This window comes from Centrocercus urophasianus, unplaced genomic scaffold, assembly GCF_019232065.1.
Source record: "Centrocercus urophasianus isolate 14NV4802_14NV808 unplaced genomic scaffold, USGS_Curo_1.0 seq_26, whole genome shotgun sequence".
NCBI classification, from domain to species: domain Eukaryota; kingdom Metazoa; phylum Chordata; class Aves; order Galliformes; family Phasianidae; genus Centrocercus; species Centrocercus urophasianus.
The window spans coordinates 12837457-12865011 of record NW_024884822.1 but is presented as its reverse complement, the minus strand read 5'-3'; the positions used below and the strand labels follow the sequence as shown (position 1 = coordinate 12865011).

The following is a 27555-nucleotide window of genomic DNA, read 5'->3' as shown; positions in this document are numbered from 1 at the left end:
CTGAAGTTACCAGCTGCAGGTTCCTGCGTAGATGATGCAAGAAGGCTTCAGTCCCTCTTTCAGGGTACCTTCAGTGTGATGAGTGAACAGCTCTGGCCTCCCTTCCAGTTCAAGACCAAGCTGCCCTTGTATAGAGGGATTTTCCAAGCAGAGATTTGAACTTAAAATAAAAGAAGTGTGAGAAATAGTATATATCTGGCTAAAAGTAAGTGTGAGTTTGATGACTGAATTCACTGCTCTGTTGCTCTGTGTGCAGGGAAGTGCAGCCTGTACCTCCAGCAACTGTCACTCATTCAGGGGCATGACTACCAAATTAAGGATATTGTTTAATTAAGATACTGGGACAGGACAAAAAATTAGCACTAATAACTTAAACAGCAAACTTCACCTTAATTGCATCCCTAAATCTCTCATATGGGTACAAATTGGGATTAAATGGGAATTGCATCAGCAGCTGTGCAATAAAACCATTGATATTAAATAATTTTCAGTATAAGTTGTTCCCTGCAAACCTTCATCAACTGAAGCTTGCCATAGACATTTAGAGTCCTAATAAGAAAGTGTGGATGTAGAAGCTAAAGGTAGAGATAAATTTAAAGAAAAATAAGTTATTTCTTGAAACTTTGGATACAAATACTTAGTTTGGATATTAGCTTAATGAATAAGCCTACAGTATTGAACGTTTGCTTTTCTCCAGTCTGTTGTGAAGTTCTTGAGGGTGCCTTGTCTAAGGTTCTTCTTGCTGTTCACAAGAAGGAACAAATAAAATATTCCAGTTGTCCCCCCCCAGTTTAAATATGTTAATTTCTCTGGCTCATTTGGAGCTTGTGGAGCTGGAAGCAGAACTGACCATTGGAGTGCTGATGCTAATGGTAGAGGTAGGTGGATTTTAGTAATAGGGGCAGCAGGCACAGATGTAGTCTCTTCATTGCATTAACTTTGCAAATGTGACCTGGAATTTACAGAATCAGTTCAAGAATTTATCAGATACTTATGGCAACTCGCTCTTCATCACATCCCTTTCTATTATATAATTTTTTTTACAATGAGAATAGGTTTTGGAGCACAGGTTTCATATACATGAGCCTAAATGTCTAGCCTAAATTTGTACCTGAAACCTATTTTCTCTTAAGGAAATCATTACTACGCTACTCTAACACAATCTCTGTTCAGCATGTGCAATAAATACCAGCTTATTATCACAAGCCACTGCCAATAACCAAAGCCATTTATCTGAACACATCTCTGCCTCCCACAAATGAAGCTATCTCACTTTCCAGCTAGCAGTTAAATGCTCACCTTACACACAAACACTGATGAAAAGGATGCTCTGAGATGTGCTAAACTGAGTCAACAATGAGTAATGTTCATATTCTGTAATTAACAGTTATTATCTGTAGGCAAGGAGTGGTTGTGATCCACAAAGGATGCTTAGCTTTCTCAAGCATATGAAGTTATTTATAAAACAAAACAACTAACTGTATATGGCAGACCACAGATGCCTTAAATTAGCGGTCAGACATCATAAAATAACCAACTGTTATAAAAATATAAGAAACTGAGGAAATACTCCCTTGAGGCAGTCTAAGCCAGGACAAACACGCTCAAAGCAGCACAATTACCAGCAGCAATTCAGCTCTGTGTAATGGCTTTGGTATCTAGAAGATGACAAGTGCTCAGAAGAATAAAGGAGGAAAATAGCACAGAAAACTTCACATATTGAAAGAACTCGAGGTTCTGACCAGCTCTGCAATAGCTCTCTGTCTGCGGGTGAGTGGGGCTTCTCCTTGGTGATGAGCTGAGTACCTTGCATTTGGGTTCATTTTCTAAAAGATCATCAGAACAAATTTGGTCCCTTGTTACCAAAGCAACAGCTTCGCTAGCTGAACTTGACCCAGCTTGTGGAAAGGCACCCTTACTAACCTTGGGCTCAAATGCTATATACAGCATACTAGGAAACTGTACTCAGCGCCAAACCATGTGCTCCTACACAAAAGCAATTCATTTCAAATAAGAGCTCTAAGATTCTCTTCAATTAATGGCTTTCATAACAGGAAAAGACCGTCTCTGACAGCAGAGTGACACAGTCAAGAGGACAACTGAAGCATCTGATGGGTGTGCAAGAGGAAAGAGAGCAGATGTTAGCTTGAAAATTTGGAATGCTCTTCCAAACCCGTTGCAGGAGCCCAGTTTCTATCAATGCATATTGTAGGAGAAATTAATCAGGACCACCCAGACCAGAATTTGCCAGAATCAAGTGCTCCATTCAATGAACATTTCCACAGAGTGCTAGGACTCAAAGAACAGCCTTGGTCTCACCAAAATCTCTCACTGAGTTTCCAGGTGAGTATCTAATTGATATGCAGAGATGTATCCACCCAAACAAGCAGCTTACCTTTTTGACCTCATACTTAATCGCCAGTTTAATTCTGCTCAGACTTGGCCGGTGATGCTCAGGGCATAGATGTATGTTCACATCTCCATTCAGAATTGCTTCTACTTCTTCAGTGTCTCTGCACAGGTCCAGAACCCCCACTACAAAGTCCTTGCATTGCATAGATAGCTTCCTGTAGTCGTTCTAAGGAAAAACAGAGAGACACAAGCTATTTAACCGTGCATTTGAGAGCTGGCCTCAGACTGAAGCTATAACAATAAAACATCCTGAGGGAGCAACTGTGAGCAAGGATGCATCTGCAAATCATACTGGCTGGAATAGCAGCAGTGAAGCATTTGGTTTCAGCCAGCATAGAACTAGGTTTGTACAAATCTATATGAACTCCTTTCTCAACTAATTAGCAAAGTTTCTACCAGCAGCATATCCTAAGTCACAATAAAACTTTCTGCAGAATGGGTGAATAGCCTGCATAGAAATCCTGATTTAAGCAATCGCATGGCCTCTCCTCTGTGCATATCTTCTAGGGGAATGAAAAGATACCCAAACAAATGGGTTTGAATTTACATCAAATTTTACCATTTATGCCTTTTGCAATAAACTCTTTAATAAATATAAAGGAGTGGCAGACTATCATGAAGCTGCAGCATCACACCCAGATGTGCTCAAATGAATTAGATAGTTGTAATACCAGTTTTAGTTTCAAATATACTACCTAGCAACATGGTTAAGCTGTTCCAAAAGAGCATCCAGAGGATAATTTCCTCATAACATTTCTCTAAGATGTAGGACTTCAGAAACCCAACATGATCTTCCATGAAGTAACTTCACCTTGCAAACTCAATTTACATTTATGGAAAAGAGATAATACGTAGCTGACTTGAGAGCTGGCTAGAAGAGCAATTTCACTGCCTTAAACTGTGATTGATTTTCACATGCTGGCACTTTAAATGAAGAAAATGCCACCATCTGAGTAAATGAAGTAAATTAGAACACGATTAATACTACCATTAATATCCTAACAAAATGGTGATATTAAAGATTTCATTAACCAAATAGAAATAATAAGCATAAGATAAGCTCCTACTGATTTGAGAGATCTTTTCAAATTAAGTTTGATGAGTTAATTAAATTCAGCAGCTTAACTAATTAAGCAAGAAGCTAAAAAAGAAGGTAGTTAAACCTGACTTTGATGATATGATAAGAGTAACCTGACTTTGTACTCTCATATTTTCTAAATTATTAATTCTACCATTTAAACATAGCAACATATTAGCCTTCCTTGTAAAGCTATGATCTCAAACAAAAGTGCAAACATTAGTTAATTAGACAGCACAGCACTGATTGAAAGATGGTGTTACACTTAGAGGTTGCCAGATTCCTTTGGAAGTGGTAGGGGTGTTTTGCCCTTCAGAGCCAAGTTGCTCCTGACAATGAATATTTTCTTTAATAAAGTGGTTTAATAATTTTGCTATGGCTTTTGAGGCTCATCTGATGCCCTCTCACAGACACACCTTGGTTATTATACTGTCACATGGGTTGAAGTCTGCTGTTTCCCAGGTCAGGTCCAGGTAACACAACATTGATGCACTGCCTTTTAAAACACACAACTGTTTGTTGACAAAGCATCCACTTTACGGGTGTACAAAACTGGGAAATCACCAGCCTCCAGTTTACCTCCTAAGGCTTGGAGTTTCATCCATGAAGATTTTCCATGACAACTGGAATTCACATTCAGCCCCTTAAGGAAGTGATGTAGAAAATGTGGCTCCTGTCTGTGCTTTGGGTTTCCCAGCCTGAGGTCTTTAGGAAAGCAAGATATCTACCCCAAGACTGCTCTCAAAATTATCAGTTGCATGTAGCCCAAAAGTGCTTCAGGGCCAGGATGGGAGATTCTTGCAGAAAGTGAAAGATAACATTTCTGATGGGTGTTTGTGAGAGCAGAGCCAGGGATATATTCTACAGATAAGACCTACTGTGAGGAGGAACTGGTAGGAGGAACTGGAACTGAGGAGGAACCTTACTACCTAGTAAGGTAAATACCTTACATCCTGCAGGTATTTGTGCCAAATGTTGAAGGCTGGGTTTCCCATTTCCTTCTTGAGCACTGCAGTCATTTACCATGTTTCAATTATGGTGCTCAAAAATGGAAGTCAGCAAGAACTTCCAACCTTCATTAAAAGGGACATAACGTAACCACAAGCAGGTATTTATCTCTGGTAGAGCAGGAACATGCTTATAGAAGAAACAGGGACACCAAGTCTTGTTTAAAAAGGCCAAATTAGGACACAAACATATAAAATGTCTTGAAGGTCAGGCAGAAAATGACGGTACATTTGCATTTAAATTGACCATTTATGTATTTTGTGGAGATAGGGGTTGTGGAATGAATGTTACCAGTGTGCACTAGTGTCAGATGTAAGAGAAAGATTGTACTGTAAGGATTCAAAGCTCTCCTCTCTAATCAATCCTGTGCTTTAATCTCCACCATGCCAAGATGTTTTCTGTACTGAAACAGACTGGGAGAACAGACACCCAGAATCAAACATCAGCCTGAAAGTAACTGCAGGAGCTGCGAAGGACTGCAAATGGGGATCTGAAAAGGGGTACAGGCTGGGAGAGAAGTCCATAAGTGCCCCAGGTAATGGAGACACTTAATTAGCCCAGCAGGTTTGAAAGAAACAAGAGTGAGAACTTTGCTAAACTGTAATAACACTCCCTATTTGTACGCTGTTTACAAAGTTCACAAGCTTATCTCCTAGCCAGCATGTTTCAGGTAATTCTCACCACCATTTCCACATCATCTGAACAACCCGTATGTATTAGCTCTCATTATTTTTCTTCTTCTGCTTCCTTTAAGGAAAGCAGTTTACTTAGCAACTAGAAAAGTGCTTCTGAGGCAACTGTAAATGGCAGGCTCCCAGCTGGAACACTCCATCACAACCCAGCTTTATTCACATCCCCTGCAAGCCCATTGCTGCTTCTGATTTTGTACACTTGCAGACATAATGGATGATTTTTCTGTTCAAAATTATTTTCTCTAATTTTAAGTGCACACGAGAAACAGGAGGGTCTAACCAAGATACAGGATGTGTAAAAATGAAATAATAAAATACTTCCCAATCGATACGTAACTGGGCTGGAAAGCAGCTCGCTGCTCTCAGGAGGCATTTCTCAGGCAAACCTCAGGGATCACTCATAGTGCTGTGCCTTCAACCTAGATTCCTCTTACAGAATCATTCATCATTTTGTGCTGGTTTCCACGATGTTCATGGTCAGCACAGAAAATCCTGCTGTTTGCTAATGAGAACACACAGTGCTCAGTGATTCTCCTATGATAATGCATCTCCCTTTGCAATTTTACAATATCTTTTTAAAGCTAGAACATAAGAATTAAAGATTAGCTATTTCCTGCTTCTCCTGACACCGTTGTGCATGCGGAGTTAAAAATGTCTGATTCTGCTGTTTTGAAAAGGCTGATGATACTTGTCATTCGCTGCAATTTCTCTGAGTACCCTATTATTATCTGTTGATTATGTTCTAAGTGAACTCTGTCATATCTCTGCATCTGTTCCAAACCACCCAGATTTCTCCAGAAGAGGGCTCTTTCAGGTCAGAGTGATACATCCTGAGTAAAAGTTGAGAAATGATGTGAAACATGAAGTAAAAGCAGCCATCTCTCTCGATTAGCTAACAAACACAAACCAAAATGAACAAAACAATCCAACTGCTGTTTCAAAGAGTCCTTAGAGTTGCAAGGGACATTTAAAGGCCACATAGTCCAACCCTCCTGAACGGAGACACCCACAGTCAGATCAGGTTGCTCACAGCTTCATCCAGCCTGGCTGTGGATATCTCCAAAGATGGGCCATCCACCCCATCTCCAGACAATCTGTTCCAGATGTCAGTCATATCAAGGATCAGAGAGGAACTACCTCATCCAGAGGTGCTGACCTCTAAATGTCAATTCTGCAGATGCATTTCCAGAAGCTAGAATCAATGATCCTTATGGGTCCCTCCTAAACGAAGTAGGAAGTAGCATCAATGGCTCAGGAGAGAGGATGAAGCCATTTTGTATACATCCTCAACCACCCTCAAAATCACTGCTGAGCCCTCTGCCTTTTCAGTCCCAGGCTTAAGAGAACGTTGTAGGTTTTAGTCCTACTGATGCTGATGAAATACTTCCAAGCAATGTGCTGAAGCTCACATTTCACTTTTCTTTTTTCTCCTAGTTGTTGTAGATAACTCACAGCACAGTGGGCCGCAGACCCACACAATAGCAAACAACACATGAATACAAAACAACTTGTGTAAGTGCACCAGTCATGAAAACCACTCTGTCACCATTTAGGGCATTTAATTAAATTCACTCTGATAATTGCTTCCAAATAACATGCACAAAGAGCAAAGCAGAAAGCACAAGTCATCACTAGATTTTCCAGGCAGAGATAATTCCCAGATTCCTAGTTTTTACTACTATCTTTTTCTTTTAGCACCTACTGAACCTAGTCTAGCTGTCCAGAAAAGTGAATATCACAGATGAGTCACTCCTTGAGTATACAACTACATATCTTTATCAGAATGATTTTTCCTACCACCTTTTTCGATTAAAGAAAACACAGCCTAATGTTGTCTACCAACATATGCATTTCCCTGCTAAATAAAAATCTAATAGGAAAAGGGGGAGTAAACTGGATAGCTAGGACCTCTATCTGTAATACAATGGAAACCACAGCAATAACAGCAAGGCCCTAGGATGCAGCGAGTGAGGATCTGCTCAAATACAACAGTAGCATGCACAAAAATAAAGAAGCTGCTTACCTCCAGAAGGCTGAAGTATACAGGGATCTCCTAGGAGGAGCCCTCACCTCTACTGCCAACCCTTAAATGAGGTCTGGGAAGGGGTAAATCCTGGCTCCACCCCTTCTGGGCACTCAACTGTATTGCATGCACCTGAGCTCCCCTGGGTTGGTCCCACCTTCTCACCAGGTGCTCCATCACTGCTTCAAGCCATGACTTGTATTTCTTCTACGGTATCATATTATTATATTAAAACTCTGTCCTTTAAATATTGCCTGTCCTGTGAATCTGTCCCACTCCATTGCAAGGGTTTCCACACAGGTCCAAGACTTCTAGAACACGTGGCCATGCACATTCCCCACCCATGACTGGGTCTATCATGGCACCAGAAAACATCTGTGTGTTTCCAGTGCAACCGCAGATTGACTGCATGGTGCATACTTTCTATATCCAACCTCTCTTTTGTGAGCAATGCAGGAGCTGTGTATTTGGCAGTAAATCTGGCACTTCTGCCTAGCTTAAAATGTGCTGTGTTCTCAGTGTCTCCTTGAAGATCTTGGCTCTCTGTTTAGTTTATGTCACACGTACACATATATCGCGGAGAGAAATATTGCATTGCATTGGATTATCATTTTGAGGAGCAGCAGAAAGAGAATAAAACGCAGAAGGAGATCTGTGAAAACCAGCAGAAAATGCCCCCAGATAACAATGCATGTAGAAAGAAAACAAAGGCAAGAGAAAGGAGGGGGGAAGCCAATAATATTACATGCTAGATTTGAATCATGCTTTTTAAATAACAATCATGTCAAGTAGTCAAAGTGCTTAGAAATATTTACTAATTAGATTTCACATGAAAAATGCAAAAGCCAGCTAAGAAGCTGTTGGACCAATTTCCTTCTGGGTATTTACACAGCCTGTGACCAGCCTTATGCTTCCAAAGGAAAAAGCACAAGGTCTGTAGGAGGGAAGGAAACAGGAGGAGATGCTAAGAAGGGCTCTAACACTGCTTCTGTCACATCTCAGGGGCACTGAGTCCATTCCCCAGGGCTCCACCGACTGTGCACTTAAGTGCTGGTATCTTTGATTGCAGCTGAGTGCATTTCTATTCTTTCCAGGCTAAATGCCTGTACGCATAGATGATGCCAAGCCTCTACAGTTAGTTTTCCAGACAGCGCAACATCTAGTTGGTCTGTGCTCTTGTGCTTTCTAAATGGGAGCACATCAGCAATTTTTTTAGGAGCTTTCTGTCATATCCAGTGGGCATATCTCTGAAAATGAAGCTAAGTGCTCATTTAAAGCATTTTACTCCTCAGGTACTTCTTGTTAAGCATGTCTGGAGGTAGAACAGATGCCACTTGTTCATTTTGCAATGAACTAGACCTTGACTTCTTCACCCCCAAAGAGCATAATTTAATAAACAAGCTGTTCAAATGTAAGTTTGACATTTCAAAAATGTTTCTGTGTTGTTTTCCAAACAGTTTGGTTCTTTCTAAATAGAGCAGAGATAAGGAGGGCACCTGCCTGCTTCCTGCAGTGCTGGGCTGCAGTGGAGAGCTGCAGAGGAGCCATGCCTCAAGGCTAAGGGTGCTGTTAAATCCTGTAAGGGAGTGTTAGGAGACAACAAGAGATGTGTGCTACAAAAGAGCCCAAGGGCAAATCAGACAGAGCTGTGCTCACTTCAGTTTTCGCCAAAGAAGTCCAGAAAAAAACAGTATGCTTTGAGTGAGGACCAAAAATTGTGTGGCTTCCAAGAAGCCATGAAAATATCATCCCATGCATTGCTGCAGGAATTTCAATGGCAGCTGCACTGAATGATTTATTGTTGCAGTGGCTTTTTTTGTACCTCTTTTCTCCTCTCTAGGTCAGGCTTTCTGGCTGCAATTCATCTCCTCACGTGCACCGCAGAGGCTGATCTCTGAGACAACATCTCTTCAACGAGGGTGTGGAGCTGTATGAAACCAACCCACCGACTCTGCAGTTCACCTTGGAGTTGTTCCCCAGCAGATACACCAACGTGTTCAACAACTCAGCTGAGGTGCTGTTAAGGATTTTCCACCGTGGAATCAGGAAATCTCTTTAAAATTTCTTGTGTTTTCACAGGTCTGGTGGTGGTTTGAGTAACCTTCTGCAGATGTTTATCATTAATGGTGGAGCAGATGTAATCTAACATTAATTATGTCAAGCAGAAGGCTGTTTCTTTTTTCTTTTATTTTTTTCCTCAGTAAAAACCTCATTGTGCACTATAATTTATATCCATTATTGGTTCATAATACTGAATGCAGAGTAAAGCTTATTATTTAAAGTGATAAACACAAGAAAAAGATCAAATAAATTGGTTTATTACTGAAAATTCCAAGAATTTTTGAGTGGGTAAAATAAAAAGCAGAAGAAATGTCCCCATCTTATTTCTACTGTTTTCCTCTCTTTTATGTCTCTACCAGCAATTAATTTTGGGAAACTGTTTAAGTGATAAACACAGCTTCTGTAGGATAAAAGCCAACAGGTCAGTTCTGCATGTTCTTTCTGCCAATAAAACATTGGAACGTGCAAAACATTTCATTTTTATATTTTCTTTAAAGCCTCTTCCTATGCAGTTTTAAAAACTTTATTTTTTACCATTTATTGTGGTAAAATGTCTTATGTGGGGAAGTAACTACAAGAATCTGATCACATAATCTTAGGAAAAAGCTGTGTTTTGAGACTGAAGGCCATTCCCAAGTCATTAGCCAAAACTTCAGGTTTCCTAGATTAAAAGATTTTAAAATCAATCCCCTCTACAGTTTTTTTAAAGCACTTTGACAGAATTTTTTTCTAGTTCCAATTTAAAGTAAGTTTCATGTGCATATGAACACTGAAATTAATGTCTCTCTTGACTTACTGGAAGTTTTCACCCCAAAAGGGGCATTACCATTTTGAATAGGCATCAAAGAAGTTTCTTGAAGGACACCTCCAGCTCCTGCACTCCTTTCCCACAATGTCACCTCTTCCTCACAAGCACCGTCACTGGGCACCTCTACAGTGCATGTGAGCACAGAAAAAATCAGTGTTATTCAGTGGAGAACAAAAGTCTTCTTCCATCTCTCTGAAGACATTCAGACGCACTTAGAGCAGAAATGATGTTGGTTGACAACATTTTTTTAAAAAAAAAATCAGAGTATTTAAAATCTCAAGGCTGGCATAGAAGCTTTTCAGCATAATATGGCATTTTAATGCTTGGCATCTTTCTCTTTCACGTAACCTCAGCTGGTTTTCAAACACACATCACAAGTAAGCCACGCGCTTTTAATTGCTCAACAAATTAAAAGGTGTTTTTCACCTTCCTGCAGATTTTCTCAGGCTCATTTGAATGCCTATGCTGAAACACCTGTTTCCAGAAGATAAACTATAGAGTCCCTGGATGTCACATAAATAGGACAGGCTGTTCAGAGGTATTAAGCAAATGCTCTGGTGTTCAAAGTGCAGGTAATACTTGCTTAGCAAAGGAGAGAGTCTGTTTTCCTGCATCCTGTCATCAACAGCTTCTCTTTATAAAGGACAAAGTACACATTTCAAGATAATGCTCTGCTAATTCTCATGAAATGACATGCTTGGCAATGAGTAATTTTCACACTACACTGGTGTAAAATTCTCTGCAACAAATTACATTCCAGGAATTGGCATTTTTGATCACGTAAATGCCAAAAACAATAGACACTAAAGTACCTACCGCCAGTTTGTGCTAATGTAAAATTATTTGTATATCATTCCTGTTTATCCACAATCTCGTGGATAGTCTGCTTAGATGCAGTGGGGCCGGGTTCATTATAATTATCTACAATAACAACAATTACAAACACAATGAGTGCTAAACTAAATCACTTCCCATCTGCATCCACTTTGATATTGGACTTGAAAACCTCCGAATGCATTACTTCGTTTACATTCATTAATATGATATGAATTCCCTACAGTGCCTTGGATAAATGTACCTGACTTTATTCTCCCATCTGCTGATCTAATATTATTATTCCATTCAGAGCTATGGTCCTAATTACGCTCATTTGTAGTTGCAGTAGATATCCTTGCCCAACGTGAATAATAAGCAGCAGTCTTTGGAAACCAGTTATCTTGCTCATAACAAATTGCTTGGCTGTTAACTATTCCCTAAAAACTGATGCTGGTATTAGCTGAAAGCTTGGGCATTTGATGTTTCTAATTAAACACAAAGCTTACCAATATTGTGTTACTCTCATAGTGCAATCGTGATAGCATCATTTTCCATCTGTTTGCCTCACTAATAATTTGATTTCATCTTTCTGAAAAATGTCTTCATCTTTGGCGCTCTAGAGTGTTCCCTCTTGGTAGCATTTAGTGCTGAGGGGAGAAGGGAGGGTTATTGTATTACTGTGTAATTTTAGACCTATAACCATTCTGAAAAGAAGAGAAAAAAAGCACCGCTCTCTAAAACGATTGCGAGTAAGGGCGCACTCAAAGTCACAGAGACTTTGCACTTGTTGCAGGAGGATCTGGTGGCTGGCATGGGAAGGACCAACACATCTCTCCTCTCCTGTAGCAGCAGCCAGATACAGGTGGCAGGAGCCCTGTCAGAGTTTCCACCGATAGATGCACCGAGTCAGAACACCAAGACTCACTTTGCCTTGCACGCTCAGTGGGTAAGAAAGGAAAACACTCTGTCTTTGTTAACTAAACTCATGCAACTGGCCAAATTATTCCCCCTATTTATCACAGTGCTACTAGCAGCTGGCAGCAATGCCGGCAGACAACACGAGCTGCTCCTCTACAGAGACAGCAGGGACACAGCTGAGGCACAAATGAGAATCCCTCAGCAGCCAGGACTGGAGAGACAAAGATACACTGCTGTGGGACAGTCCAGGCTGTTGGTAAAGTTTGTGGCAGAGCATGGATCCTACTGACCAAAACAACAGCTGATGGATTAGATTTCTCTGATGGATCTCTTCATGCGAGATGCAACAGATTATTTCTCATTTATACAAAGTGAGGAACCTATAAGCAGTGCCCAGTAACCAGACCCACTGGTTTCACTGTACATAGTTCTTTTAGGAATGAGGATGAAATCATGGTTTCAGCAAATCCCAAGAGGATATGACGGTCAAAGGAGCCATGATTTTACCAAATACTGGAGTTTTGCTTCCACAATAAAGCTATTACAAAATACAAAATTAATAATGTTGTGGAAGTCTTTATACGTAATTAAATTTTTGAAATTATTCCTGAATTATTTCTTGCCTGCTGTCAAAACACCTCACATTCCTCATCAACCCATTACAAGATATATTACGCTTCAGAATGACTACAGAAAATTCAGACATGGTCTGAATTTGAGACTCTCGTATTCATTACCAAAAATTTTAGTTTTATAAAGAATGAAAAGGAGATTATTCATCTCCTGAATATATTAAAACACACTATATATTAAATATATTAATACATTAATACATTAATATTACACTATATAAGGTATTTTGCATTCAAATATATTTCAATAATGGCTCAGTAAAATCAGCACAGGACTACATATTTCCTCCAAACAGGTTTTTTTGAAGGGGACAAAATGAAAATATTCAGGTTTCTTACACTGACACATCTCTGCTTAGACCTGTTGAATCTTTTTTCCCCATCCATTCTTTCAGTATTCTCAAGGGCTTGTTCCTCCGGGACAGAGATCAGAACATTTCCCTGCAGAAAGCATTCCATTGACTTTTTAAAGATTTCTCTTTCTTTTTCTCGAACATCAGCCGGCAGATTTAGCAATAATGTCACTCAATCACCCAAAAAAGTAGGCTAAATGGCCTTGTAAGCAGTGACCAGGATCCAATTTTCTGCAGTTGCACAGTGAGTTGTGCTGTCACTAGAGTTACAGCTTTCATTAATAATGGCCTTACTTGTTCCAGGTGCAGATGTGGGTTGTAGGTGGCTGAGTTATACCCTTCACTGTGAATCATAGCATCCACTACTCTGCTTTACAGTGAATAGATACAGACAGATGCTAACGTACCTTCATGTTCACACATACAGACATATTTTTGAAGACAGCTCCAGGCACCATAGCTTTGGCATTGACCAAACCCATTCTGAAAAGCTTTGGAGATTTCCTTCTCATGCAGCGTTGTAAAACCATTTTTGCTTGGGCAATGTGCCAGGCAGAAAATGATTTAATCACAGAACAGGCATAGAGAAAGCACTCACAAGAACAGTTCCCCAGATAGAGAGCATACTTCTTAATTTATACAAATGTAAATGGAACCACAGAAGAGAGTTTTTTTTTTTTAAATAAAAGCAGAAGGATTCTTTCTATACATTAATATATTTCAGTAGTTCCTGCTACAAACCAATGCAAAATGTGGCTAATCAGTTTAGCTCTCAAGAAAAATCCAATTTACAATTTAATATTTATGGATTTGTGGTTGAAAAAGAACATCACAGCAAATGAGTTCCTCACGTGCAGAGCTCCACTCTGCGAGCAAAACACACATTTCACTGTGAGGCTTAAATGTATTTTCCTTCTCCCAGGCTACTTCCACCATCACTCCTTATTTGCTCTCTTATTTTAATATTTAATTTCATCCGATAAATTAAAATTTTAATAATAGGAGCTTTTTTCCAGCTGGATTCCTTCCTGTACTGTGAGCTGGGTAATTGGTTGTACCTGCTTATGTATGTGAAAACCAGAGAGAATTTTTAAAGAAGAAGCATATGCTTCAAGTGCACATTTTCAAGGCAGTCTGGATAAATGGTTTTTAGGTGAGAGTAAAAAGAAAAAGGAAGACAATTCTTTTCTTAAGCTAAAAAATACCAAATCACATCCTGGACCCCATCTCAAAGAACAAATAATGTCCTCATTAAAGACTGGCCTGGAAACGTTCATATCCATCCCCCAACTTAAAACAGAAAGTTACAAGTTACTATTGTACTGTATAATCAATAGAGATCAAGATGTTATAATCACAATACAATCAAGAGAGTTAGGCAAAGTAGACAGTGAAAACAAAAGAGAATAAAATGGATAGCTTACCCTTCAGCTGGGCTCACCACAAAACACCAATAGAGGTGATCTCCAGAAGAGATCTATCCCCACTGGTAGCCAGCTCTTAAATAGGTCTAGGAGGGGTGCAGCCAGGCTCCACCCCTTCCGGCAGCACAGGTGAATTGCCTTCAGCTGTGCTCCTCTGGCTGACTCAAGGCTCGCCTCAGGTGATCAATCAGAGGTTCAGGCCGTGACTCAGTAGTTCCCATACATGTACCTTTAGAAATAGCAGCTTTCATCACAAAAATAACTCTTTTGCCTTCTGCACTGAAGGTACATTTAGCATTGGACGGTTTTTATCTTCGTTTGCAGAGGTTATACTTATTTGGGTAGAAGATTCACAACTTGAGTTCATCCTTTTGACACTGGGTACCAAGATGGCCTGAAAGGCAGCAAGGATTTCCCTTTGAGGAGCCAAAGATATTGATGTAGCATAAAGCCAATAGGAGAAACAGAAGATGATCTAATTAGAACCCAGGTTGCAGAGTAAGAAGCATCAGAAAGGGATGTTCTGGCCCAACATCAAAGGGCAGAGTCATCAAGCAGTAATTTGAGATAAAGCTGAATAAACTGCTGGCCTGCTCTCTCAATTGGGAATTTAGCAATGAGACACAAGAGACAGCAGAGGAAAGGGATGCAATGAGAGGTGGTTTTCACTACCGAGCAGCGCTTTTTGGAGCAGTTATCAGAGAACTCACAGGAGGAGAAATAGCAGATCCTTTGCAGCTGTGCAGACGTGGTGCAAAAAAAGACATCAGTTGGAAATAGTTGAAAATAATTTTTGGAAATTAATATTTTCAAAAGATTTTATGATGGCGGTGCTTGATTTTCAAAATAGGTGCTGGGTAAGACCAGTGGTATTTGTGAAGGAGAAAGTAAAAGCAGCAGTAAAAAGGAGTGAGTATATTCCCTGCAATGGAGACTTTAGAAGTTCCCTCTGTCTTCTCTTCCTAAAACTCAGCAAAGTGAAACAGCAAAGCTAACAAGGCTGCATGTGTGAAAATTTGTCTTTTGTGAAAAAACAAATCCTCTCTGGATGAAAGAAAAAGAACAAAATAGCTGGAAAATTAAACAAAAAACTGGAAGACCAGATAAAAACACTGAGGCATCAGTAAGCATCTTGCAGAAATAATACATATCACTAATAAAAGGTGTCAGAGGGAAGATGCATGCCAGAAAGAATATTGAAGCAAGGGATTATGGAGGGATAAAAGGATCACTTGTGGAAGAATTGGTCAGAGTAGAAAAAAAGTTATTGATTTACAAGAGTGTTCATGAAGTTAATTAGGAAGATTCCCACAGCAGTGTCTTTATTTTCATGGGAATGAAAATAAACCTAGGGAATGCCTCCAGGCAGTCCTGAGAGCAAAAATGCCAAAGAGATTCTTCTGTTTGGACAGAACTGCAGCTTTTCAGCAAGATATAATCAGATACAGCAGTGCATATTGTCTTGCAGCAGCAGTACTATGTATCAGTGTCACTAGTATCACTCAGTGTATGGTCAGACTGGTGCAAATTCCACGTTTGCAGAGATAAAGCAAGAAATGCATAGGAATTTTACAAGGTTATTTTTCTTACAGTATTTTGGTCAAGCACATTCTATTAACGACCTAGGAAGAAAAAAGTAGTACTGAGTTACAGGAGCAAAAGTTTCATTGCAGGAATGCCAGATCATCCCTAACTGATACATGCCATTAAGTCTCCTGGGATGTTTTGCCATTCTTTTTGATTCCCTGAGGGTTCATGGCTTTGAGTCTCAGCTGTCTCACATTACTGCAGCCCCACTGAAATGACAAGCAGTTCCTAGCAGGCATATCTCTGTAGGCAGCTACACACTTGACTTGCTGCCACACAAGCCAATGCTCCCCATAAATAGGGCAGCAGCCAGGCACAGCCCATCAACCAGCTGAGCCCGGATGTGCCACATACACACACAGACAGGATAAGGTCACTTTTGGATCTTGAAATCGTTTAGAGAAAGCACTACAGTCAATCAGAGAGCATCAGCAAGAGATATAGCAGTTAGAAACAAAACGTGTGCTATAGTAAATGAACAGAAAGTGTTGGTAGGATTGATAAACAAAGAGCACACACCATATGTTTTCCAGGTGGTGGTTTTGATCACACCTTCAGTAATATTTTAGTCAACAGGAGCTGAGAACTTATTTACCACATACAATTCATGAGATTTTTCACAGCTTCCTTTGTGATTCTGTAATTGAATTTGTCTGGATTGCTAAATAGAATGAATTGGCTGATTGTCTTCACCACTCAAAGCATGTCGTGTATTTTGGAGCATGCCAGGCTGCAAAACAAACCTGGGTGTGGGTTGGGATCCCACCAGAAGAAGGAGTGCTCCATCACAGCTTAAAAAAAAGAGCAAACAGAGCTACTGCTCTTTCTCTCCGTTTGCAGGATGTGAAGTGTTGTAATAAGGCCTGATGCTGCCTTTAAGTTGCAAGGTGCAAACATTTCTGCAGACTGTTTGCTAGAAAGATTATCTCCAAGAGGAGATCAGTGGACACACAGAAATGATTCTATTGACTCTGCTATTAATATCTCCGTCCTAGAAGAGTCACCTGGCTGTGAAGAGCCAATATCTGTGAAGAAATCTGCATCCAGCTTCATGCCAAGGTGACATGAGGAAGATTGATCTCCCTGGACTGGAGAGAAGAGCAGCCTTTACCAGTTGGGTTCACAGGCAATGTCTTATTTGTGTGGACAAATCCTGCCTATGTTATTCACACTGGAAGCTTACTTGCACGAGCAAAACAAACAGGATTCACTGATCGAAGACAGAAGGATTATTTGCTTTATGACTCATGCTCAAGGTCTGCCAACTTTGAAAGAAATAGGAGTGTATATAGATCTTTCAGTTTGAGTAAAAGCACAGCCTCCCCCTGGAGCTTCAGATACTTAACACCTCCTTTTATAGCCAGCTGTGCTTAACACTCAGCTCTACTTAGAAGCACAATATGAGATGCATGCAACATGTACAAATACTGGGAGGTATTCCGAAATTTCAAGAATACACATTGGATGACTTTCCTGCCTGCTTCATTTTTAGGCTAACTGCCAGGTCATTTAATGCACTCAAATTGCGACAATTCTCAGCAGAAACAACCAGTACAATAATTTTTGGGAGAGGACGATATTCTGATTGAATTACATATTTTTAGACTCACAGAATACGTCTCTGAAAGCAGTTCGTTTTCTAGTGCTTATAAAAAAGCTTTTTAGTTTTTTCGTTTGATTCTTTTTGGGAGGACTTTGACATTAGAGAATTGAAAGTTAAAAAATTAAATAATTTCTGTATAAATGTAACAATATTTCACATTTTTCTTTTTTTTTTCCTTATAAACAAGCCTTGCAAAAATCAGATTTGCTGGAAATAATGGCTTATTCGAGACTATGCATTTATTGTAGGTATCTGGACTGATCCTCATCTTCTGCAGTTTCATCTCAGCTTGACTGAAAAAGCACTGATTTAACCCAATAGTCAATCTGCTCCAATAAAACCACTGGCATCCATCGGCTCTGTCAGTTTCCACCTTTCTTCCAGTTCTGAGTCTCCACTGCTCCTTTCTACATGGGGGAATTTACATTGTAATTGACTGCCTTGATCTTCCTTCAGAGCCTAAATCAACACATCAAGAAAGGAGTTCAATAGAGCAGCATATCCACCCAGATTGGTAACCCAGAACATCTCCCAGTATTAAAGACCTATTGATCAGTCAGCAGAAGTGCTGCCAAAGGTCAGCAGTGAGATTCTATCACACGTCTAGGCTTCCATTTTAACCTCAATAATACTGCTATGAATGGTGCATTAGTGATTGTGGGCAGCAAGCAGCAGGTGAGAGGCTCTGCATTTATATTTTAATTATCTCATGCTAAGAGTTTCTTCAGAGGTAGGTGATCTAGCCCTTAATTACTATTTCTTCACCTACATTATTAAAATCTTACTTGTGCCCTTCAGTTTCAAGGACTTTTTGTTCCTCTTAAAAACTGCATTGTTAAGACTGTGCATAATTACCTGATTCAAAATAGTTCCAAGGGATAATTCTATGTAGTTGTGGAGCACTGATGGTAACTACAGAACCTCAGCAATACAAACTATGAAGTTGTGGAAAATATTATTTTAAGATGCACACAAAAGACCTCTGGAGCTTGTTTGATTTCATACATTTTTCCTACTTTATGGACTTCTTAAACACATCTCCAGTGAATGCATTCTTTTCTAGAAATAAATTCTCAAAATGTCATGATCTGTGAAAAAAAAAGCTTCTGCTGTATTCTGTGCCACATTGATTATGTTAATAAGAATAAATATTTTTGAATACATACATACATTTGATTTTCATCTACAGCAAAGCACATCATAATCTTGAGATATTTGTTATTTCTAGAAATGGCAATATGTTAAAAGAATGTGAAAGTAAACTACTGGGTCAGCTTATCTTCAGAGGTACCTGATTAATATACATACTTGTGTTTTGCACAGAAGCTTCTCACTGGGCAGCAAAATTGGAAAACATTCCTGAAAATACTATAAACTGGCAAATGTTTTCTAGTGATTTTCCTTTCTTGATTTATTCACATCCGTTTGTCAGCCTGGGGAGATGGAGGCCAACCATCACGAGACTATTCAGCATTCCATCTCGTTTGCTCCTGGAGGATTCATGTACCTGCCAGTGCCAGTCTAGACTACGCTGGCAGCTCTATGAACAAAAGGAGGGATTCTGGTAGATTTGCATTCCTTCAGCAAGACTCTTATCAGAGCTGACAGGCATGCAATATACTGAGACTGCTCATGCTCTGCACAAGGAGACAGTCCTCTACTGAGAAGAAGAAGGAACGTTAATGAGATATTAATGTTAACAATTTGGGTGAACCCACATGGTTTCACACCAAAGTAACCCTCAGCTGTCTCAGAAAACTCAGTGAGACTTCTTCTAGGACAGAGAGAAAATAAAAACAACTCTCTTTAAAACTGTTGTGTTCTTCCAATTCTGATTCATAAGGGGAAAAAAAAGGACAGTGTAAGATTTTGCCCTAATTTTATTGCCTCAAAGGTCCATGGTTTGGGTATTTTTCCACTTGTTATACTTACTACACTGTTTCAAAGGTAACAGCTTGAGATCATGCTTCTTGTCAGATTTAGATTAGCAATCATGTAGCTTTAAGTCATGAAATGGATGCTTTAACACTTGAATAGTTTTCTAAATTAAAAATAATGGATTTCTGGCTGGCATTCTATCCCAGTTTACTCACAATGTATGCTTTATTACCCCAGTGTCATTGATCGTGATTGTAGCTGCACAATAGTTGTAAGTCAGAAAACAGCTTAAAGTTGATGACTGAACCACTGAAAATGAGTTTTCTCATGACTAATTTATTTTATAAAGGGAGACAATGCTATTTATGAGATGTAAATGACTTAGAGAAATAATGCAAATGACATTGGACACTTACAAACTCATTATGATAATGCAAATGTTGAATAACTTGTCAGAGAGTTCTGCAAGTTCCACCGTTGTTTGGCATGGTAATTGACTTCATAACAATTTCTTTATTATTTCTCCCCTCTTTTTTAATGAAATTCATCATACAGAGATGGAGTACTCAACCATTAAGTTGAAATGCGATTTTAATTACTTTGCAGAAAACCAAAAGTGCTTAATTTATACCTTTTATCACTGGAACAGAACTAGATGTTCTGGATTCTCAATCAATTACACCAGATTCTAGAACTCTGCTTCTAAAAATACACTGAGCAGTTAAAAAGACTTACCTTTCTTACAGGAGCTGAGTCTTCATTTTTGGAATAAAATAATTTAAGCTTTATTCCTGCTTCAAACTAAAGATTCTAAGCAATCATAGAGTACAATATAAAAATTCCCAGTAAGGACAGCACTGATGCAATATGCAGTATTCAGTTCCAAAAACTTATTAGCTGCAGAATGTGTACTGATCTGGATCTGTGTGTTGTGAACACATATAGACAGATTCTACACTTTCTGTTTCCTCCCCCCAAGAGTGAAAGCCACTACTTGATCAAATGTGTGAAATACACACTGAAAGAACACTGAACATATCTGACCCACGAAAAATGCCATGGAAGTAAATTACCTTAAATTCAGTTTCAATGTTGGCTAGTCTGGCCAATTCATTGCTTAATTCTAAAGCAGTAAGGACGGGGTCTTCGCTGGAAAGAGACAAGTAAGCAGCACTGGCTAATCCTTTGTAGGCATTCATTCTCGATCGAGAGTGACTAAAGGAGTCTTTCCTCTGCTTCTCAATACATTCATTGCACTTGCAAAAATAGTCATGTGGCCTTTCAATCCGTGCACCTTTTAGAAGTAAGATGTGAACAATTTCGTACTCCTGGCAGTGGGCTGCAAGTATGATAGGGGTAATGTCATGGGAAAACCTAGTTCCATCTTCATCGTAGGCGTAAAAATCGTCATCTCTCAGTTCCTGCTCAAGGGGACTGAGTGTGAGACGCTGCCCTTGTGCAAAGGCGGGATGGTTCAATATTGCTTCCACTATGCGCACGTATCCTTTGCTGATGGCTAACAACAGCGCATCCCCAACTCGAGCTAGATTCTCCTTTTTGAGGAGGAGCTCCGTCACTTCCAAATGCTCATTCCCTACAGCTAACTGTAGGGCATTCTGTCCCATGTAATCAACGCAATTAAAGTTCAAGGTTTTGGACTCCTCCAGCATTTTTCGCACGACTGGAATGTTGCCATATTCTGCAGAATCAAGAAAGCGTTCCTCCTCTGCAGTCAGACTGGTGCCCTTCTCATTGAACATGTAGGCTGGGCCCCGGATGGCCTGCCTGCGGCCCTTCTCCCGAAGGGTTGTGTGCCTTCGATGCATGTTTTTATAATTGCTGTTTCTCAACCTGGGGGAAAAAAAAAGAAAAACAAAACAGCGCAAAGGAACATAAGTCATGCTTTTGAAGATTCATAACTCCACGTAACTTGAAGTAAAGTTGGAAATGCATTGTTATGATCTGATCTTGATGGCTCTGTATGCTCTGAGCCAGGCATTTAAAATAATTTAGGATACCTATGGAATAAAGAATATTTTCTTCTGGATAACAGGCAAGTTTTTTCCTGATCTACAACACACTGGATTTCAACAATAATGCCAAGAACATTCTTAGTTTGAGAAGTTCATTTAAAAAACAGTGCAAATACATTATTTTTTCTTGTTTGTTTAGGAACTGTACCCATAACAAAGTATTTCTCTTAATTACTCTTACTGAGGTAAACTAAAGAAGATCAGCACATCAGTAGCTCTTGTACCAGACCAATAAACTGTATTCTATTAACTTTAAAAATATGCATCTAGTTTTGAACACATCATAACATATAATAACAGGAATAAATATATTGCATTCTGCTAAGTTTCAGCTGGCACAAAAAACCACCTTTTCATTCACTGCTTGTTTCCATGCTACATAATACCATTTTTCTCTTTCCTCATCTAGAGTAGTTTAATGAATGACCGTCTAATTTTCATGTTGAAATACAGTTGGCAGCTACTCTAAATACAAGTACTCAAATCCAGAGACCAGTTTTGTAAAACACAGGTATAATCCCTCATTTCAGGATCACCCCTGAGAAAGAAGCTTACTGAGAGCTGCTGTTGAAAAACAACGATGCAGATATTTGACCACCAACAGAAGACAAAGGAAGGAACAGATGAGAAGGGGTCATTAGTTTCCCCACTGATTACGTGGCTGAAATGCCTTCGCTTGGAGATGGTTGGATGAAGCCAAACTATTCTATGCCATCTTCTCTGGAACCTCCAAAGAAAATTATGCTGTGTATAACTGGGCTCAGAGAGGAAGTAGCACCCCCTTGTATAAAACCAGCAGAAATCCTAAATCTCCCCGTGCTTTTGAAGCATTCAGTACCATCTTACTGTAGCCCTTTTTACATTTTGCTGCAATAGCATTTCAACAAAATCACGGTCCCTCTGTTAGGTTCCAAGCACGTGAAGTTAATTTCCACCTTCAAAGAATGCAAAGCATGACTAAGAAGGTAAAAACAAAACCACTTTCACAAATGCCATTTGCACTCAATCCAATTGCAAGTCCTAATTCACTTGGGTAAAATTTTCAGGAGCATGTAAGCTGCAGCAGGCAGATGTAAGAAATAAGCAGGTGTTAACGCTCAGTGGGTGGCAAAGGTTCATCTTTCCACACCCCATCTGTTCTCCAAGTCAGTTTTGACCTTCACTCAATGAAAAGTTCATGTGTTGCTCTGAAAAATTACTAATGGAGTTTGAAAGTACTGTCATGAGTGACAAAAGGGAAAGGAGCCAGGAGACACGTTGCCTTCAGTATTATGTTCTTCAGGAGGAGAAAAGAATAAAGGAAGTAAGACAAAAAATAGAACAGTGGAGAATAAAATTGTAATAGCTGCTTCATGCAAGAGGAATTCCACTGGCTTCTTCTGATCATCAAAAAGCATTTATTTTTATGTTCTAAAAATGTTGTATGGCAAATAAATTACTGGCAAACATACATTTGTTGTTATTTTTAATGGTTAGTACTGGAAGCATCCCAGAAATTTGGAGTAATTCTAGCAGTGAGGAATGTATTAGATATTCTGCTCAGTGTCCAACTACGTTCTTGATATATACATATACCTACACACACATATAAATGTTTATACAGCTTTTTTTCTCCTGACAGGTGAGGCAGAAAAAAACCCACAAAACTACAATAATACTATCACTGGACAACTGGAAGTTTGGCCTGAAAAAGGAGGTTAGAGTTTAGCCTAGAGCTAATTCACACCAGTCTGTTGTATACGTAATAAGATGCCAAAAAAAGGACCTTCATTTCATTTCCTTCAATTCAGAGACTATACTGGTTTCATACAGTGTCTAGCAACAGAAATTATATAGAAAAAGAGGAAACAGAAAAGAATACAAGCTCAATAATAATAATAATAATAATAATAATAATATACAACCTTGTGCTTATAATACATGTTCAACAGGGTTGTCCCTGCAGCACAGAGTTAATCTGCACTGCCTAGAGGAAGGGGAAAAGGCACCATAATTCAGAGGGCTTCACCTCAGATGAATTATGACCTCTAGTCATAGGGCATGAGCACGGAAGATCAATATCTCTGCCACTGCACTTTATAGAGAGCAGGAGATGAATAAAAAATTATACTTTTAACTTTGAACGATTTCATGAGGAACGCTCAGCTATCAACTCCTGTTCTGAAAAGAAAGTTGTAATTATGTTTGACACGATCACTGAATCGTGATAGAGAAGTGGCAGTGTGAAGAGTAATTTATGCATCATCAAAGAATCTTGAAAACCCAACCCTTCTATAAACTCATGACTGTACTCAGCACATTTTTCTGTTCTGCTTTTCAGTCATATGCAGGCAGTTTCAGGGGTAATCATATTTACTGTGTGTGTAATGTCTTCCTAATAAAAAAAAAAAAAAAAAAACTAAAAAGCAATTGTAAATTGATTGCATTTATCTTTCCATTTCTGTATAAAGGGGGTTCGTACTGAAATGTCTCTGTATGTCAATTTTACTGAGAGAGTTAGTGATCAAGCTCATCAAGCACTGCAATTAAATATTGTATTTTTCTAGGAAAGAATGCCAGTGTATGCAGTGTTTTGGAGATAAAGTGTTCTGGGAAAAAGAAATGGGCCCATGTACTGCTTGCAGCAATGTACATCCAGCTTTATACAGCTGAGGGAGCCATAAGATGTCTGGACTCCTGTGGTGAGAGCAGAAGAAAAAACATTTCTGTAGTGATGTAGCTTTTAACAAATCATCTTCTGGGAATATCCCAGCTCCTAATTGAAGTGGCTTAGTGTAGGTCCTTGCAGCTTGCAGTGAAGTTACTAGGAGCTGAGACACTCAGTGCCTCACATGGGAACATGGCATAACATGGCTTGTTCTTAGTGAGGTGTCAGTGAAAACACTGTTGAAGATGAAGATCTTTCTTTCACAACCAAATTTCCGTACCTGGTTAAGTGCCAGATGTGTGGGACAGAGGAAAGAGAGAAGAAACTGGGCTGCTTCATTTTGAGCATATCCTAGCAAAGGGGTTGTCTCCTTGACCCTCCCTTTCACAATGCTCCCATTTACACCATGCAGGGTCTTCTGCCAACCCTTTGGTCCCATACAGCAAGTTCCTGTATAGTGAAAGCAACTGTGAAACAGCCAGACTACCACCTAGAGCTCAGGGTTGGAGAAAATTTTCAAAGGTACTTTGAAAGAGAACTTTGAAAGCACATGGGACAGGTTGAATGGTATCGACTTGAGTAGATACACTTGAATCTTGAATAGGTGTTGAAATCAATGCGTATTTGTGTTTGAGGTAAGTCTGGAAATCTCAGGTGATGTCAGCTTTTACCTGACTAAAACCCTAAATGTTGAGCAGGGCATTTAGAAAAGCAGCTTTAGGAACTTAATGACTGGCTATTCTTTGGATTTCCTTTTGGTGGAGAGAAGCTGCAGGAGTCTCCCTTGTACTCTTTCAGCTGCTCTCTTTGTCCTGAAACTTCAACAGAAATCTAGGATAAGTAACCATTACTATGAATCACACTGAGTAAAACAACCATGAGGGTAGGCATTGATAAGACATTGACGTCACCAGGGTGAAAAGGAACTTTAAGTTTCTGAAAACCATTTTAAAAACATAATTTTTTAGTTCCTGAGGAGACTCAGAAACTGCCAGTTTACTTCTTGTTTCTTATTTACTTCTTATTTTAGTTTCTACTTACACCAATGTTTTTAAAAAATAATCAGGGCACAAAAAGGCTGCAGAATCCCTGAGGCCTCTTTAAAATGGTCATGGATTTTAGGCATCAAATGGACCATTTTTGTGTACTGAACACTCCTTCCACACACACATACAAAACCAAATTGTTTAGAGACGTGCTAGGAACATGAACAAAAATTAAGGTTATTAAGGATTATGACAAGAAACAAATAGATATAAAGAAATTAATCAATTTTAAAGAGTATATTAAATTGCTCTGAGCAAAAATAAGTGTTATACCTTCATGGTAAAAAATGATAGCATGTTTTGAAGCGGACTCCAACTTCAGGGGACAACCACAGACTGAACTCAAACTTCAAATATTCTAATATATGCAACAGGCTACATTGGAGTTTCAAATGCTGCATAGGTGTTTATTACCAGATCTCTCTCAGATCCTCTTTTTTTTCCCAATATCTTAAATAAATCTCTAAATCTAACCTTAAATTGGAACATTATCCTTTAGATCAAAAGTTTTAGATGCCATTTTTCATATACTGCTGATTTACTGTGCATATTGAATATCATTTGGTATGGCTGGTTTTGATTAACAGCAGATAATGCTTAAGCTTTCTACCCTTCGAAATGCAAAAAAAGCCCTTTTTTTTAATTTAGTCTTGAGATAGCTAGACTATGACAGCACTGTTAGCAATGTGGTTCCTGTCCTATATGAAATATCCAGGAGTAATTAATGGAATATTTCAACTCTATTCATGCAGTGGTGGTGGGGGAGGAAGGTGGTACATGCCCAATAAATATTGGAGCAATTCATTCATTTGCAGAATAGTCCTTCGAAGCAGTTGCAGAAGTAAATGTCCCCTCCTCCACCATTCCCACTGCTCGTAGATAAAGGAAAATGATATTTCAAGGTCAATCTCTGAAAAGAGGCCTTGAGGAAATACAGGTGCAAATAGCAAATCCACACTTTCTGAAATCTCTGTAAGAAATGGCATGGTAAGATACATTCAGTCATACAAACCAGGTCTTACATGTCATACATGTCATTAAAGGATGTTGATGAATTATACACACCAACTTCCATAATCTTGTTATCATAAAGCATAAGGTCTCAGGCCAGTATCCCAAAAACACTGAGAGAGCACTGAATCTTTATTGGCACCTAAACTCTGATATCCTCCCTGAACTCCTCCCTGGTTTAAGGCAGGTAGCTCTGCCCTGGGGTTTGAGAAAAAGGAAATGGAATATGACTTTTACCAGATATCTTCCCTCCCCCTCCCCCCCCCCCCCACACACACACAAAGAAAATAAATAGATAAAAATTCACTGCTTCTTAGCTGTTTCCCCTTCCCATAATTTAAGAATGAGCATGTTCTTTCCCATTCCATAGAAAACTCATCAACACGAGTCTTTAATGCTAGAAGAGGCTGTGAAATAATCATCTTGTTCTTATATTCAATTTACTCTTGCTTTATAACATATTTTCAGGGTTATTTTCCCCATTCCTTATTTCTCCTTCATAGATAGTATTGAAAACATCTGATTATTGCAAAGCTGTTACAGAATGCTTGTGAGATATTTCAAAATCAGCTCTACTCTGACGTCGTCTCCAACTGTTCATTCATTAACACGTTTGGCCACCAGATGAACTGCCATGAAAGGAATCTGTTATTGTAAATAAAGAAATACACCTAGCTTGTTGAATTAGGACTAATTCATTCTCTCTGTTGAAGCACTTCAAAAGTGAAGCTGAGATCACACCCAGAACACAACAGAGGAATACCTTCTCATTCATAAATTTTTACTACTGATGACAATAATGAATTTTTTTTTCTAATTGTGCAAGCAGGGGGCAGTGTATTGTTGTATTTGTTCAAACAGTTTTATTTAAAAAAAAAAAAAAAAAGAAAAGAAAAAAAAAAAGAAAAAGAAAAACATCTGAAAAGAACTGAAAATCTCAGTTCTGAGTGTATTTTGTTTTTCCCAGTTGCTGCACCCTTTCCACTTGCTCACTCGGTATTTGTAACAAGATAAGAAAAAACACGAAAAGTCTCCTGACACTCAGACCCAGCAAGCTGAAACAGACATGATACCATGTTGAATTTTAAGACCTGTCATTTTCCCTCTTTTTGTTTTGGTCAAATTGTCTCCAAGACAAGCAAACCCTTAAAAAAAAAATTCACCCAACTGTAAGAGAAGACAACAACGTAGCTCCAAACCATATATCCAGCAACAAACAGCAAACCCTTACAGGTACACTAAAACCCAGCAGTTTTCACAAATTCCAAGGGTAGAAAGCCAAACCGCTTGCACTCATAGCCACCCACCCATCTCAATGCCAGCCCAGACCCAGGTTCGTGGAAGACTGTGCTACACCGAGACACCTCCATTCCCAACAAAACTTCCTAGAGCACAACTACTGACTGGTATTGGAGCCAGACTAAAAGAGAATCGGCTCCGGAAGAAGCAGAACCCGCTGCTCGCCGCTCCGCAGCAGCTTACATGTGCGCGTCGGCCCGGCTCGGCTCCACTCAGAGGCGCGGGG

At 39.3% G+C, this 27555-nt stretch overlaps 1 protein-coding gene across 1 annotated transcript in view; it reads right to left on the bottom strand.

Annotated features, from left to right (window-relative positions):
- TRPC7 (transient receptor potential cation channel subfamily C member 7) overlaps positions 1-26115 on the bottom strand; it is a 62040-nt gene extending 35925 nt beyond the window's left edge. Inside the window, exons 1-3 of the mRNA XM_042826653.1 lie at positions 26042-26115; positions 20367-21144; positions 2396-2578 (exon numbers count right to left, since the gene is read on the bottom strand). Coding sequence (XP_042682587.1) covers positions 2396-2578; positions 20367-21144; positions 26042-26115 — 1035 coding nt within the window. The remainder of the gene's footprint in view (positions 1-2395; positions 2579-20366; positions 21145-26041) is intronic.
- Between the last annotated feature and the right edge of the window lie 1440 nt (positions 26116-27555).